Below are 13,138 nucleotides of genomic sequence, written 5' to 3'. Positions count from 1 at the left end.
ATGTCGCCTCAAAATATGCACTGTGCCACGGATGCAAGCCAGTGGGGGCGATACATTCAACTGGGTATCCAGGAGACTTGTGGTATAATCGTGCTACATGATTGTGAACTCATACTGATGTCTTCCCCTCCAAATTCGCCTGGTCTGAACCAGATAGAACGCATCTGAAACTGTATCGTGCGCCAGCTACACGCCCACTATCCACGGGAATTGCGTGTGCATAGATATCTTGAGCCACATATCTCTGTAAACGTACCAAGGACTTGTCTAGTACATGTCTCACTGAATCGCTGCTGCATTGCGTTCCAAAGGTGGACCACCATGCTATTAAGCAGGTGGTCGCCATGTTTTGGCTCATCACTATTTGTCACTAATATACAGGACAATAAGAACGACCCTCATGCTGATTTTCGTGGGGCACTTCATGTTATGTCTCTCAGTTGCGCCTATTGCCTTTCCATTCATTATACAAATCTGGTACCCTGTGAGATACAATTTAAACCGTTCTTGAGCAGTGGCAAAGAATCATAAGTGCTTCACTTTTGCAATTAGCATGCCAAATAGAAGCCTTTGCTGAAATCTAAATGGGTCAATATAGTAGATTGTTGGTGAGTCATGGCTAGTACCATCTCTTAGATCATTCTGAACGGGACAATTGCGGTCTTCATGATTTTGCAAAACTTATTGATGGGCGTCAAAATAGTTCATTCGTCATTAAGCACTCGGTAAAATGGTTATGAGGCACTACGTGTTCGAGTGCCTTCTGTTGCGCTGGAAGAAGATATATTGGTGCACAATCAATAGAGCAATTTTTTGTTTCTGTGTTTGGTAAAAGTTTTGTTAGGCCACTCCAAAAAGTAAGTGGGAATGTACATGTCTCAAAGGAATGACTGAAACTGTCCGTTATGGTGGGTAGTTAATGCGCTGATGATACCTTTAATGTGCGAATGGTATTACATCGCACCCTGCCGCAGAATATTTTATATGTAAGAGATAATTTGACTGTGTAATCAGTTACGCGACCAACAAAAAACTTCTCGGCAGTGTTTTAATTGCTTAATATGGTGTATAAATTGTATCTTTCCTTAGGTGTGGGTTCAAAATACATGGAGTGCAGAAACAATCAAATGGTTCAAATGGCTCTGAGCACTATGGGACTTAACATCTATGGTCATCAGTCCCCTAGAACTTAGAACTACTTAAACCTAACTCTCCTAAGGACAACACACAACACCCAGTCATCACGAGGCAGAGAAAATCCCTGACCCCGCCGGGAATCGAACCCGGGAACCCGGGCAGAAATAATCACGATTTACTTTTGGCAGAGACTTCATCACTCCTAAACTACGCATTTTCTCCAGGAAACTTCGGATATAAAATCGTAAGATATCTAAGATCACAACAGGTCAGGGTACATTAAAAGCAGGAGGCGACTACACGAGTAGCGGGGCTTCTATGGCGTGGGCTAGAGGATTAGAGGATTTCGGGGAAACACATAAAGGGCCTGTCTCAAAGGGTGCAGGTCGAACACAGGAAGAAAGTAGATCTATGAACCAATGGTATAAAAGTTGTAAATTGTCGTAGCTGTGTTGGGAAAGCACCAGAGCTCCAAGCGATGATAGAAACCACTGATGCTCAAATCGTTATTGACACTAAAAGCTTGCTAAAGCCGGAGATAAAAATCAGCCAACATTTTTGCGAAAGACCTGACAGTGTTAAGAAAGGATGGGCTAAGTACAGTTGGGGGTCACGTGTTTGTTGCTGTCACAAGTAGTTTATCTTGTAGCGAAATTGAAGTACTCCTGTGAGTTAGTATGGGTAGAGGTCCTTGTTGGCAACTGGAGTAAACGAGTTTTGCTATTCTGATTGATTATAACATTTAAATAGCATTTAGATCAATGTTTTCACAAAATTTCTGTTATTTTTGTGTAATTAAAGCTTAAAAGTCATTAAATATCAACACCTGGTCACGTGATCAAAATACTCTGTTATTGGCTGATGTTCTGGTGACGTCACAGGCTAGGAGCAAGACGAAGTTATACACGTGTTACAGGAGCGTTAGCCGAAGTTTTGAGTTTTTTACGTACTTTTTCTGCAAACCGTTTAGCTATTTAGTGATGGAAAACACAATCATAACTTTTAAGTAACAATAGAAAGGAATTTTGTGAACAGTGATAGTGGAAGCCCTGCGAAAGTTGATGGGTTTATGCTCCACCCATTTAGAGCGGCGTTATGTGCAACGACGGACATTCTTCTCCCTAATCCTTGCAATATCATTAAAATCCCTCAGAAATAAGTAATTGTAGAACTTTTGCAAATGGGTCCGTATATTATAGCTAGATTGTCGACTATCAGTCATGAGCTACGACCCAAAGCACAATAAAATTATTCTAGGTGAAACTTAGGACTGATTTCCTCTCTAGAAGATACTCAGCAGAAACTTCTTTCTTTCAGGCGTTCGGTGGCGCAACGGATAACACATCCGTCTGCAAATAAAAAGGTCACATGTTCGGATCTTCTAAGGGTCATATATTTTTAAAGTTCTACACGAAATACGAAAACAGAGTTTCCAAAAACTGATTGTAACAGATGTTTCCATTGTTGGATGTGTTATACATAGAGCTTCACTTTAGTGTTAGTCTGAGAAATGGACAACGGAGGATAAACGCATTTACTTTGCGAACAAACAATTCACCTTTTTGGAAAGCGTTGCTAGTTGTGAAGAAATCACCATACGCTCACAGTACAACGAGGTGCAGGACGATGAAGCTATATGGATAGATATGAAGCTTGTACAACATGCAGGTGACACGAACGTAACGGCTGCGATGTCTGTGAGTGTAAACTAACTTTGGCGTCTGAAGCAGACCTACTTCATCTTTTGTGTAAGATGACGAACTTGCAAACGTTTAAGCAATAAGAGTCCTAACTGTACGATACGAAGATGAAAACAATGTTTATAATAAAGCAAAAAATGTGTGGTCACATTAACTAGAAAATATCTTTTTGAACGTAAAGTGTGCGAACAGAGATTGCAAATGTAAATGGATGTAAACAGCAAGGAAAACACAACAATATTCTGTTTCTGATCTGTGTGGTGAAGTTACGTGATTGTGATCTGGTTTTCATATGAGACTGACAAGTCAACTTACAAATAAGTTTAAATTTTCTTTCGGCTTACATTCGAATCAGCGATCTATTATCAACAACTCGTACAATTCGATGGTCTTCCGCTCTAACAACTAAACTACCGAAAAACTGAGGAGTGGTTGGGTAAAATGACAATTTTCACCAGGAGTTTAATTTCGTTGAATGACACTATCCTCCTGTCTCGGAGGTACGTTAATGCTAACTTCACAGTGCAACACAGTTTTAATTAAATTAGTGAACTTGTGCGACTATGTGGTGACAGTTTACCCGTACAGTGCATCTTCTCATTCTCTGCAACACTCAAAAACAACTATTCAGGAGGAGTTATTATAGATGTATTTGTACAGTATGGTACTACAAATCATTTGTAACCCATTTTCCGAAATGTATACTCCAAAACAAGACATCACCGTGAATTAGTATTATGACAGTGGGAGCAGCAAGGTAGCCAGTGACATCAAAGGCATCACATGTTTCTAATGGAGCGTTTTAGCGGGCTTTAAAATTATTTGAATTTCATTGCTGTTTTTATAGAATAATACTGAAATTCAATACGAAAAAAGTATGTTAGGACCATAAAATAACATAATTAATCATTTGAGAGAATTTCCAGAAAACAGTAACTGCCCTATTGCGGAAAGGTTCAAAGAAAACTTGAGTCTAATTTCAGACACGTACTCGACTCACACAGTTACTGTTGGTGATGACTTTAATGGATCCTCGATATGTTGGCGAAAATATATGTTTGAATCCGGAGGTACACATAAAACATCATTCGCATTCTCTGAAAATAACTTCGAGCAATTCGTTCATGATCCCCCACTCGAATAGTAAACGGTTTTGAAAGGCACTTGATATCTTAGCAACAAATAATCCTAAGCTAATAGCAAGCATCAAAACTGATGGAGGGATTAGTGAACACACATTTGTCGTAGCGAAACTGAATGCCGTAACCCAAATCCACCAAAAATAAATGAAAATATATCTATTCAAAAAACAGATAAAAATTCGCTTGGCACCTTCCTGAGAGACAATCTCCACTCCTTCAAAATTAAAAATGGTAAATATACTGCAGATGAGGGGTGAATTCAAAGAAATAGTATCGGCAACAATTGAGGGATTTATACCAAATAAATTAACAAACGATGGAGAGCTCCTATGGTACATGAAACAGGTCATAACACCGTTTCAGAAATAACGAAAAAAGCCTGCCAATTTTCAACGAATGCAAAATCTCCAAGATGCAAGATCTTTTACAGAAGCTCGAAATTTAGCGTGAACTTCAATGCGAAATGCTTATAAGAGTTTCCACAACGAAACTCTGTTTTGAAACCTGGAAGAAAATCCAAAGAAATTCTGTTCATGTGTAAAGTACGCTAGAGGCAAGACAATTAGTGCCTTCTCTGTGTGACAGAAATGAAAATACTATCGATGACAGTGCTGCTAAAGCAGAGGTACTAAACACATCCTTCCGAAATTCCATCCCCATAGAAGACGAAGTAAATATTCAACAAATTTCCTTGGAGTAGTGAAGCAACTTAAATCATTTAATAAAAACAAGTCTTCCGGTCCAGACTGTATACCAATTAGGTTTCTTTGAGAGAATGCTGATACAATAGCTCCCTGCTTAACCATCATATACAGCCGCTCGTACGATGAAAGATCCGCATCCAATTACTGGAAAGTTGCACAGGTCACACCAATATTGAAGAAAGGCAATTTCAAATAGATTCCGTATTTATAGATTTCCAGAAGGCTTTTGGCACCGTACTTCACAAGTAGCTTGTATTCAAATTGGGTTCTTATGGAACATCGTCTCAGTTACGCGACTAAAGTCGTGATTTCCTGTCAGAGAGGTCACAGTTCGTAATAATAGACCAAAAGTAGTGGAGTAAAACAGAAGTGATTTCTTGCGTTCACCAAGGTAGTGTTATAGGCCCTCTACTGTTCCCCACCTTTATACACGATTTGGCGCACAATCTGAGCAGTCGTCTTAAGTTGTTTGCAGATGATACTGTCGTTTATTGCCTTGTAAGGTCGTCATAAATTGGAAAGCTATTGCAAAATGGTTTAGATAATATATCAGTATGGTGCGAAAATTGGCAATTGACTCTAAATAATGAAATGTCTGAGGTCACCCTCATGAGTACTAAAAGAAGCCCGTTAACCTTCGGTTACACGATAAACCAGTCAAATATGAAGGGCGTAAATTCAACTAAATACATATGAATTACAGTAACGAATTTGAAAGGACACACAGAAAATGTTCTGGTGAAGGCGAACCAAAGACTGCGCTTTATTGGAGGAATAGTTACAGGAAGCAATAGATCTTCAAAAGAGACTGCTCACAATACGCTTGTCCGTTCTCTTTTTGACTACAGCTGCGCGGTGTGCGATCCTTATCAGGTAGGATTAACGGAGTAATTCGAGAAACTTCAAAGAAGGACAGCATATTTTGTATTATCGCGAAACAGGGGAGAGAGTGTCGGGAACATGATACAGGATTTGGGGTAGACATCTTAAAAACAAAGGCGTTTCTCCTTGCGGCGGGATCTTCTCATGAAATTTCTATCATCAGCTTTCTCCTCCGAACGCGAAGATATTTTGTTGACGCCGATCTATACAGGGAGAAGGGATCATCATAATAAAATAAGGAGAAACAGAGTTCGCACCTAAAGAAATACGTGTCCGTTTTTTCCGCGTGATGTTTGAGAGTGGAATAATAGAGAATTACTGTTCGATGAACCCTCTCCCAGGCACTTAAATGTGATCTGCAGAGTACCCATGCAGATGTTCTACACGTTTAAGTTTGTGACTCTGCACTGCCTCACTAACTTGTTTCCGTAAATACACTATGTGATCAAAACTATCCGGACACCTGGCTGAAAATGACGTAAAAGTTCGTGGCGCCCTCCATCGGTAATGCTCGAATTCTGTATGGTGTTGGCCCACCCTTAGCCTTGATGACAGCTTTCACTCTCGCAGACATACGTTCAATTATGTGCCGGAAGATTTCTTGGGGAATGGCAGCCCATCCTTCACGCAGTACTGCACTGAGGAGAGGTATTGATGTCGGTCGGCGAGGCCTGGCACGAAGTCGGCGTTCTAACACATCCCAAAGGTGTTCTATAGGATTCAGGTCAGGACTCTGTGTTGGGCAGTCCATTGTAGGGATGTTATTGTCGTGTAACCACTCCTCCACAGCCGTGTATTATGAACAGGTGTTCAATCATGTTGAAAGATGCAATCGCCATTGCTCTTCAACAGTGGGAAGCAACAAGATGCTTAAAACATCAATGTAGGCCTATGCTGTGATAATGCCAGGCAAAACAAGGGGTGCAAGCCCCCTCCATGAAAAACATGACCACAAAATAACACCACCGCTTCTGAATTTTACTGTTGGTTTTATACACACTGGAAGATGACGTTCACAGCGCATTCGCCATACCCACACCCTGCCATCGGATCGCCACGTTATGTACCGTCATTCGTCACTCCACACAACGTTTTCCCACTGTTAACTCGTCCAATGTTTACGCTCCATACACCAAACGACGCTTCGTTTGGCATTTATCGGATGATGTGAGGCTTATGAACAGCCGCTCGACCATGAAATCCAAGATTTCTCACCTCTCGTCTGACTGTCATAGTACTTGCAGTGGATCCTGATGCAGTTTGGAATTCCTGTGCGATGCTCTGGATAGATGTCTGCCTATTACACATTACGACCCTCTTCAACTGTCGGCACGTTCGAATCCTGCCTCGGGCATGGATGTGTGTGATGTCCTTAAGTTAGTTACGTTTAACAAGTTCTAAGTTCTAGGGGACTGATGACCTCAGATGTTAAGTCCCATAGTGCTCAGAGACAATCCTTCGAAACCTCCATCAGCAGTTTCCTAAATTTTGTACTGTTTTGTTGTTGTGAACATGAGGCTGTGTTTTGTGCACAGTTTGTAAATATTACTCATATCACATATTTAAGTTCAGTGTAACATATAACAACTATTTCGAGGATATTGTTAATTCTTCATTACAAGGTTTTATGGTGAGTAAAATTCTGTAAAAACTAGTACGTAAGGTGTGAACAATTATGCTATATTTCATTGGTCGTTCACCATTTTGTACCTTGAAACGGAAGGAAGTGTTCTACAACGGAACACGTGAAATGTGTAAATGAATTGATTTTCTTTAACGACCTATCAATTTTCCGTGTCTTGAAACAGTAAATTTGTGTTAGTTGCCAATAGCTTCTGTTTCCCATATGTTTTTAACCTGTAACTGGTTTTTGATAATATTTCTTCTTAAACTGATTTTACTTGCTTCTTAATTTAATTTCACTTACTCGCTATCGGTGTGTAGTAGAGAAATAAAGTAACACATAGTCTAGTAAAAACAGTGCTGACAATACTTCCTTGGTTGTAACACTTCTAATTTGAGTTCAGTTTGTTCCTCGGTACATGGTTTTGTAACGTGAACAGTTTTTTACATTTTGTATAATCTTACTTTTCTGAAATAATTTTAATAATTTCAGAAGAAGACTGCAGCACACATAAAGTGAGTGTTACCATTTCAAAATGGATTAAGAAAATATGATAAACTTCTATTACAAATCTGGCTAGGGGCGAAAGTCTAAAAGTGTCCCAATGTACAACACTCTCACAAACTACCTGTAGCACTGAACAAACAGTTGCAATAACGTTGTATTTGCATTAGAGGACTAACAAATTACCAACCGAATTACGTCTTCTTTACCTAACAACGTTATGGCTGTTTAAACAAGTCCGCACAACAATCATCATTCTTTTACTTTATATTGTGCCAGTCATTATGGTTATCATTATTGAACCCTATATGTTTCCGGTCCCATTTAGAGTTTTCTATCGCCAGTGGTCACTGAAAACAGAATGGTGACCGTACCTTTTCATGTTTCAGGAGGCCATTCTCGGAGGCCAGAGGATGCTTGCTCTGTGTCTCACTTCAACAAATCGTCTCTTCCATACGTCACTCTTGTCAGTAAGTATACTGGAGCAGCATCATTTGGTGGATACTTCAAACCTGGGCATTACATACATGTATATCAATTTGTCAAACATGTCTTGTTTGCTGCGTTCCATAGTTCTGGATCGACACAGGTCTGTTAACGATCAGAGTATTGGGATACTTGTGTTCTGTCCCCTTCGATTACCAACGTTACAGACCCAACAATAGCAAAACAGTGTGCGGAGCTCGAATAAAACAACTTTGTGATTAACAAATTGTAGTGGTGAGGGACACTGTTGCCAGTGTGCAGCCAATAGACCTGTAAAAGTAACGGCTACGTTATTCTGAAAGTCCATCGCTGTCGCACAGGGAAGGGGTACTTCTGGGCGACCATCAGCTTGCTAGCGGGCAGACGTACGTTGAGTAGGCTACCCGTCAGGCGACTGTAATGCATGCGTTTTGCGCATGCGATGGCCCACCAGCACCAAGGAGGCTTTGGTGCAGGTACGCTGCCTGACCGCGTTATCAACTATTTGTCCACCTGCGTTCGTGGATGCCGGGGTGCCCGCCGGTGGGCACGCCAACTGGAACAGCCCGTTACGAAGTAATCGCCATTCCTTAGTGTCGTTCTAATCACGCCTGACTCTATACGCACTGTTGGCGGTGTGCTGTGACTGGCTGATGGAGAAAAAACCGTACGGACGTCAGATTTGATCTCGTCATTCTGAAGATAACGTTTCGTATTTTGTGTTTTTTGTTATATTTTGCGTCCAATGAAAAAAAATTTGTTTCCAGCAGCCAGTGCATCGAACATCCATCAAAATACTCTTCGTTTTGGGTAGGATTTGTTAAAATTCAGTGGCAGAATACAGGATGATGCAGCTAAGACCCCAAATATGTTCAGAGGGTGTAAACATATCGGGATGGGGTTTAAACATATCGCACTGTTGTTTTCGCTATGTTATGATGGACAGTGTGGTGAATGTTCTGTCCTGCAAGTAATTTTAAATGTTTTAGATGCAGAATTATGACGCAAATTTGTTTTTTCCATAGGCATTACGTCAGTTTTTTCGTAACCCTGAAAAGGGCCGTCGTTGATGACTTCAGTGACATAAAGTGTGTGGAACTTTATCAAATAGTTATAAGATAACATCACAGCAAACCACTGGCCGCTGTCAGGAGAAGTGGTCCCACATCATCTGCCGTACTGTACCAAATGTAAGCTGACACGCAACTGAGGTATGGGTCGTTTATTTTGCTAGGCACCTGAAACTCAGCATTCTGTGCTCTGTTGTTGTAACTATGCAAACTTCCACAATATGGCCGACAGTCGAAAACGGGCTATGGTTTTCCTTTATGGTGAAACCAGCCAAACTGTTATAGCAGCAGTGTAGTTGTATTCTGAAAGGTCTCCTGATAGTGGCAAGCCCTCACGGTCCTTGGAAACGTTATTAACGAAACAAAATTCAAGAAAACTGGAAATATGAAGAATAAAATGTACCAAGAACAGCAGCTTGTGGACGAAATGCAGCTAACATTTTAGCAGTGGCAATACACAATCCACATGTCACTAAAAGCGGCTTGAATGTATGTGTGGGATCAGCCACAGGAGTGTTCTGCGAGGATTGCACTCGAACGCATTTCATCCTTTCCCCATTTCACTCCATCAACTACTTCATGGCAACGACGTCCAAAATCGGTTAAAGTTATGCAGTTTATTTACACAAGATCTTGTTTGTGGATGAAACATTATATAGAGCCGCGCGGTATCGGGCGCCTTGCCACAGTATCGCGCGCTACTCCCCCCGTCGGAGGTTCGAGTCCTCGCTCGGGCATGTGTGTGTGTTGTCCTCAGCGTAAGTTAGTTTAAGTTAGGTTAAGTAGTGTGTAAGCCTAGGGACCGATGACCTCAGCAGTTTCGTCCCATAGGTACTTGCCACTTATTTCCATCATTTAGAATACACGAACAAATCAATCTTTGAATATGCACTACTAGCCATTTCCAGACCCACGTTGGATGAGATAAATGCATAAGTTACAGACTTCGCCTATTAGTGTATGGTTTTTAAGAATCGCAGCATTGGTTCCTGTTTTATTGATGAGGTTGTAAATAGTCGCAAGTACTTACAGTTCAGCAGGCCGCTGTGGCCAAGCGGTTCTAGGCGCTTCAGTCCGGAACCGCGCGACTGCTACGGTCGCAGGTTCGAATCCTGCCTCGGGCACATGGATGTGTGTGATGTCCTTAGGTTAGTTAGGTTTAAGTAGTTCTAAGTTCTAGGGGACTGATGTCCTCAGATGTTAAGTCCCATAGTGCTCAGAGCCATTTGAACCTACATTTCGTAACAGATACCCTGTCACTGTTACTGGAACACATTACACTGGACTTGTGGGACCAAAGTGGTGAAAATTTTGTCCATTCCACACAGATAATTGTAAGGGGCCATTAAAACGTTTCCGTACGAAGGCATAGCTGTAGCGTATATGCTACGTAGCTCGACTCCGTTGTGGTATGTAAGCCCATTCACTCTGCGATTGTAGATACTAGTTTATCCAACAAAAGCTGCGTTGACGAAACTTCGACTAAATACCTACCACGCAAAGGCTAAGTATCTCCAGTCCACCGCGGCAGCAGCTGAAAGTTGGTTAAACTATCGAGCGTTCGGGATTCTTGCATGACTCGTTTGAAAAAATGTCTAAAATTTCCTTTAAGTTGGTTTATTGTCTTTAAAACACGGAAAATGGCTATCAAGTCCGTATTTAACACCTCAGCATCAGTTATGCAATGTTACTAACTGTCTCTGTGACAAGTTCACACCCGAAAGCAGCCATTTAGTTCCACCCGATAATTTGAACGTCATAAACAGTCACTGACACATGAGTACTTGCGAGTTAACACATTCAGTCGTTCAGTGTGCTTCTTGTAAAGAAGTGCTCTCTATAATGTCTCATAATCTGCACGAAACACGCCACACTGAGGTTTTGGACGACGTGAAATGTTCACACGCGAATATCTTCTATAACAAACCATTCGCAAAGCTCAAACTTTCACAAATTACTTAGCACTGGAAACAGATTTCGTCAGTGACACGAGAACCATTCAAATGTGCAAATTTATTCACTTTGGTACAAATTTAATCAGCGCGGTTTCACGTAGGTGTGTACTAGAAGTCGGCTACAGAACGACTATCTGGACTCGTAGGCCTGAGGCATAAAGCCTCACTCAAACGCGCGGTAAATGTTGAATTCCTATTGGCAGCCAGTTAGATCATCACGAGCACTTCTATACTCGCGGAATTTCAAATGTCAGCCAATCGGATTACACAAGCAATTTTGATTATAAATTCCGTAATTCCGGAACTAAATAAAATTTAATGAAAGCAAAATACGATTCCTGTCCAAAAAATAAATTACTAAAAATTTAATACTTAACGCCCCTTCTGGCTGCCTTTTACAAAATCAAGCTCACTCGGACATACGTCACAAATTCCCCTCTTGCACAACAATTTTCTCACACATACAGTTACATAGTTCTTTTAAAATATCACATTGTCACTTTATATATGACCTTCATTCAGCCTCTGTGTCTCCAAAACACTCACACAACCAAAACACGATAAAATAATAATTTTCCAAAGTACTTTTAATTAGGTGAGGAATATATGATAACGAAACCAAAGAAAATTCCAGAAAATTGGATTATATGAACCTATCCTCTTGACTGTAGTTTCTATTGATATTATACTTGAATACATTACAGTCTATAACTCCGTTCCACAGTGCCAGCACGGTTATTATGTGTTTTAGGTAAAAACTTATATCTCCGAAAGTACCGAAGTTATTGATTTACAATTTTAACTGCATGGTTGTGTTATCCACAGAATTTGGTATACAAAGTACGAAAAAGATCGATTGATATTTAATAGTACTTCTTCAGACTCATAGAGCGTATGTGTAACGTATTGCACACTGCGTTAAGCAAGTACACGGCTCGCTCGACTCAGTAGCTAGCGTCAGCTGTGCCAGCGTCAGAACCAAATCTGTTCTCCTCACGGCTCCAAGGCAAGCCACGCTTTCCATGCAAGATGTCCGTCTGCTTAGCTGAGTGGTTACGTGCTTGCCTACCATGCAGCGGGCCCGGGTTTGATTCCCGGCCGGTTTGGAGATTTTCTCCGCTCGCGGACTGGGTGTTGTGATGTCCTCATCATCAATTCATCATCATCGGCACGCGGGTCGCCCAATGTGTCGTCGACTGCAATAAGACTGATGTTTGGCGGCCGAACATCCCCGGATGGGGCCTCCCGGCCGGCAATGCCATACGATCATTCATTTTCCATGCAAGATGACAACTCGTAGCTGGCCGCTTTGGCCTAGCGGCTCTAGGCGCTTCAGTCCGGAACCGCGCTGTCGCTACGATCGCAGGTTCGAATCCTGCCTCTGGCATGGATGTGTGTGATGTCCTTAGGTTAGTTAGGTTTAAGTAGTTCTAAGTCTAGGGGGACTGATGACCTCAGATGTTAAATCCCATAGTACTAGGAGCCATTTGATTTGACAATTGTCCGCAGCTCGTGGTCGTGCGGTAGCGTTCTCGCTTCCCACGCCCGGGTTCTTGGGTTCGATTCCCGGCGGGGTCAGGGACTTTCTCTGCCTCGTGATGACTGGGTGTTGTGTGATGTCCTTAGGTTAGTTAGGTTTAAGTAGTTCTAAGTTCTAGGAGACGTATGACCATAGATGTTAAGTCCCATAGTGCTGAGAGCCATTTGAACCATTTGACAATTCGTAATAATTTACTGCGTTACAGTGCGTGCGGCAAATGCAGAAACGTGAACGGTGGCGATATTATTACAATTACGCCCAAACAGGACCAACGTGCTGTTATTCTTTTCTTGGCTACCGAAGGAAAAACACTAGTAGACATGCATCAGAGAATGAGTACTGTGTATCGCCCATCTCCGTTGTGGTATGGTGTGCCAAGTTGCGATTCGACACAAGACGCCGGTCGATCTGGGAG

At 41.5% G+C, this 13,138-nt stretch overlaps 1 protein-coding gene across 1 annotated transcript in view; it reads left to right on the top strand.

The window, feature by feature from the left end:
- Nucleotides 1-13,138, top strand: part of LOC126298759 (uncharacterized) — a 628,974-nt gene that overhangs the window by 565,599 nt on the left and 50,237 nt on the right. The window contains exon 9 of the mRNA XM_049990206.1: nucleotides 8,083-8,163. Within this exon, the coding sequence (XP_049846163.1) occupies nucleotides 8,083-8,163 (81 nt within the window). The remainder of the gene's footprint in view (nucleotides 1-8,082; nucleotides 8,164-13,138) is intronic.

Source organism: Schistocerca gregaria, chromosome X, assembly GCF_023897955.1.
Source record: "Schistocerca gregaria isolate iqSchGreg1 chromosome X, iqSchGreg1.2, whole genome shotgun sequence".
NCBI lineage: Eukaryota > Metazoa > Arthropoda > Insecta > Orthoptera > Acrididae > Schistocerca > Schistocerca gregaria.
This window is presented reverse-complemented; position numbering and strand designations above follow the sequence as displayed.